The 4,037-nt window shown below is 36.6% G+C and overlaps 1 protein-coding gene across 1 annotated transcript in view; it reads left to right on the top strand.

Annotated features, from left to right (window-relative positions):
- The window catches only part of map3k15 (mitogen-activated protein kinase kinase kinase 15), a gene marked incomplete at its 3' end in the record, with an annotated part of 30,139 nt that overhangs the window by 17,357 nt on the left and 8,745 nt on the right, over positions 1 to 4,037 (top strand). Inside the window, 5 exon segments of the mRNA XM_014005344.1 lie at positions 876 to 897; positions 1,023 to 1,128; positions 2,114 to 2,271; positions 2,410 to 2,593; positions 3,604 to 3,775. Of these exon segments, the coding sequence (XP_013860798.1) occupies positions 876 to 897; positions 1,023 to 1,128; positions 2,114 to 2,271; positions 2,410 to 2,593; positions 3,604 to 3,775 (642 nt within the window).

The following is a 4,037-nucleotide window of genomic DNA, read 5'->3' as shown; positions in this document are numbered from 1 at the left end:
TATATTCACAAAATGACAGTAAAATTTAGAAAGGATCAGATGCTCAATTGGAAAAAAAGTACTTTTTTTGGCTGAATGCATTTTAAGTTCTGCATTTCAGTCATTTAAAATGATAACTTGAATGAGAAAAACAAATTGTAGCAGTTTGATAATAATAAGAGTGATTAGGTAAAATGATGCACAATAAAACTGTTAGTGTTCGAAATTGTGTAAATATTCAGTCTAAAATGGACTTTCATTTGGTACAGTTGTATTTAATAGGCTCTACAAGTTTTAGTTTATTTACGTAAAAGGGTATGCTGTTTATAATTTATCAATGTCAAATGTTAGCTAAAACTTTAACAACAATATGTTGACAAGTTTCTGCCTAGGGAAGACAGGAACTCTAAGGCAGGGGTGCCCAAACTTTTTCCCCCTAGAGGGCCAAAATGAAAATCTATCAGAGGGCTGTGGGCCAAATGCAATAATGTAATATAATACATGAAATGCAAATACTTTTTAGGGAAAATCCTTTTTTATGATTGAGCTAGCAGCCAGTGCCGTGGACCCATGATTTTTTGTTTGTTTGGTTGTTTGTTTTTTATCCTGTGCACTTGGAGAAGTTTGACATTCGCTCGGGCAGCAAGGCTCATGGGACATTGCGTTGATAAAATTGATAAAATATGAGTATTAGTGGTCTTAATAAGTTTGCAAATCTACATGCGTGCTTAAATCTAATCTAAATGTTTCTTGTAGTTACTTGTATTACATGTTTAATCCTAATACAGTATAATTCAAAAACAAATTAAGCTTGTATTACATGTTTAATCCTAATACAGTATAATTCAAAAACAAATTAAGCACCACGAGTGAAAACTATCTGCACTGTTGTATAGTCACTGGGCCAATGAAATGACTGTAAATGGAAATACAGTTTATCAAAGTGCCTAAAGYGGAGAACAGCTACAATATATATATTATTTGTAAAAGTAAGGGTGGTGATGTGAACCCTGTTTCTTTCTGTTGGTCTCATTTGRCTGTAGGGTGATAATGTGTTGGTAAACACCTACAGCGGTGTTCTGAAGATCTCAGACTTTGGAACCTCAAAACGTCTGGCTGGAGTCAATCCCTGTACAGAAACGTTTACAGGTATCTGTCAACACATTTGGCTCTTTTTTTTTTTTACAAACCGTATTTGTGTTCGCACCGAATTTAAATTGAGAGTATCGAGCACYTTCTATAACCCTTAAATGCACTTAAATCAAGATTTTAGGAAATCCCATTGAAACAATTTACAAAACTGGGCTAATCCTAGCAGACTTCATGTACAGATCTAAATTGGGYAATCATCTCTGAGTCTGCTTTGTAAATCATAGGCAAAACGAAACAAAACAAAAGTGTATCTCACACATGTTAATGGAGGAAATGAAACACAGACGATGCCAACTATGCACAGGTTCCAACCAGTTTGCTGTAAACACAAAGTAATTCAATCAGCGCTGCATAAATGGAGCCGTTGAAATGCTGCTATCTCGGACAATGAGTGTAAATATCAAATGACCCTCAAAATGTCAAGAGCCCCTATCAGCCTCTATGGAAACACTCAAACACACAACTGTGTGCGGACATACACATTTAATAGCCATCTGGCCTTCTCCTGAGGCTGCAGAGGTGTGTAATTAGATTAGGAAATCAAGCAGAGACAGAAGAGGTTGTTTACCTTTCATTAGCTGGTCTGGGACTCTGCTTTTTTTTTTTAGTTGCTTTCCTTGCTCAGTTCTGGTGCTCCTTTTATAGTTTTTGTTGGAAACATGCCCCAAATTTCTGGCAGGAAAGAAAATAAAAAGGAGAAAAGTAAAAGTTACACTTTGTGGATTTTTGTTTTTTTATTAATTTATTTTTTTTGGACACGTGGTTTTAATTATAAACCCCAATATCTTTTCAGTTACTACACAAAAATGATTTGGTCACTTTTATTGTTCCATTGGATAATGTGTCAACCTAGTTATTGCATTTTTTATACCGTAATATAAATACATTCACATTTTAAATTATTTTGTTTATTCACTATCTTGTAGGGATAATAAACGACCAAATAGATAAAAAGGTGAGGATTGTATTACTCTCTCTGCAGGTACTCTGCAGTACATGGCTCCAGAGATCATCGATAAGGGTCCTCGAGGCTACGGGGCCCCAGCTGATATCTGGTCTCTGGGATGTACCATCATTGAAATGGCAACTGGGAAACCTCCTTTCCATGAGCTTGGGGAGCCACAGGCAGCCATGTTTAAGGTAGACACCATTCCATGGTTGAAAAAAGCTGATGATTACTGTTTTGTTTGGCACGTTATCTCAATTTGAAACAAAATTCTTCTATTTTTTTCCATTTCCAAACATCCATTCGAAAGGCTCTATGGCTTTACGTTGCAGGTGGGCATGTTTAAAATCCACCCTGAGATCCCGGAGTCCTTATCGTCCGAAGCCAAGTCTTTCATCCTGCGCTGCTTTGAGCCCGACCCCCACAAGCGAGCCATCGCCGCGGACCTGCTCCGAGACATTTTCCTCCGACACAACGCCAAGGGCAAGAAGAGCAAGATCGCCTTTAAACCTACAGGTTGCACACACACAAACACACTCCCCGACATTGCTTACAGAAAGAGTAATACACACTTAAAAATTCACGTTTCACGTTTTGAAGCAGTTTTGATGAACGTACCTTGAGAGTTAAAACTTTAAGCAACGTCATCAAAAAATGGTTTGACCAATCAGCCMATCAGGAATATTGTCTAGGTTTTGTAGTCATGCAGATTTACAGTTTGGTACTGAAAGTGTGCAAAAGTTAAAAAAAAAACAATGACTACACAGGCTTCCTGCAGATCCTTAAAAAGTCTTAAAAAGTCATTGAATTCATCAATCCAAAAATAAGGCCTTAAGTAGCCTTAAAAGGTCTTAAATCAGTCTTTCAGAAGTCTTAAAAATGTTAACACATTGGAAGTAGGATGATTGTAATTTCATCTCAAATATTAAAATAATTGGTAAAAAATATTTTTAAATACTTACATGCAGACATTCCCTTTTGACATCACTTCCTGTTACTTCACATGCAAATATCTCAACAACTGTTCATCTGAGCAATGTGAAATTTGTTTTGTAAAATGTTAATAATGATCTTTCCAAAAATACATTCACTGTTCTTACAAACATTTCACATCACAGGCATTTTAAGGTTTCATCTACAGCAAATTGGGGTTAAGACCCCACTGTGGGTCCTAAAACTGCAAATTTTGGGTCGTTAGAGGATTTTCAGAAATTAAATTAAGTTTAAAACTGACTGATAAGAAGATTTCTGCTATAATTATATATGGATAAAAGCAAATGGTCTATTAGCAATATTAATACTTAAACAAAAAATACTTTCTGCCAGTTTTTATTCTTTTGTCATTAGTTTTTAATATGAAATTGGTCTTAATTTTCATTTTACTTGGCATTAAAAAGTCTTAAAAGGTCTTAAATGTAACTTGCTTGAAACTGCAGGAACCCTGCCACAATACAGCTTAGTTGAGTTGAATTTGATCAGTTATTTTTCATGCTCATGTGCCTTCTGATGAATGTTTGTGTTCTCAGACTACATCCCAAATGTATCCATACCAGTGCAGCTGCAGGGTGAAGCCGCCGGCAGCAGCAGCAGCGAGCACGGCTCCGTGAGTCCGGACTGTGACTCCAAACATGACATTTTCTTCCAGAGGAAAAGAAACTCCGGCTCAGAGAATAAATCATCCAACTCCAACTACCTGAGGTGAGAGCATGGGTTGCTTTATTTACAAAATGAAAAACTTCTGAAAGTTCTAATCTGATCCAGTGAATACGGATAATAATAGTCATTCTAAATGTAAAACGCATTAATTGCAATCAGCATGAATTCTGCTAATACACATAAGATGAGTTGAAAAGACATCTTTGTGTGTGTGTGTGTGTGTGTGTGTGTGTGTGTGTGTGTGTGTGTGTGTGTGTGTGTGTGTGTTTTGGAGATTTTGAGGAGTTTCTGGCCCTACCAGGCC

Source organism: Austrofundulus limnaeus, unplaced genomic scaffold, assembly GCF_001266775.1.
Source record: "Austrofundulus limnaeus strain Quisiro unplaced genomic scaffold, Austrofundulus_limnaeus-1.0 Scaffold30, whole genome shotgun sequence".
Classification (NCBI taxonomy): Eukaryota; Metazoa; Chordata; class Actinopteri; order Cyprinodontiformes; family Rivulidae; genus Austrofundulus; species Austrofundulus limnaeus.
This window is presented reverse-complemented; position numbering and strand designations above follow the sequence as displayed.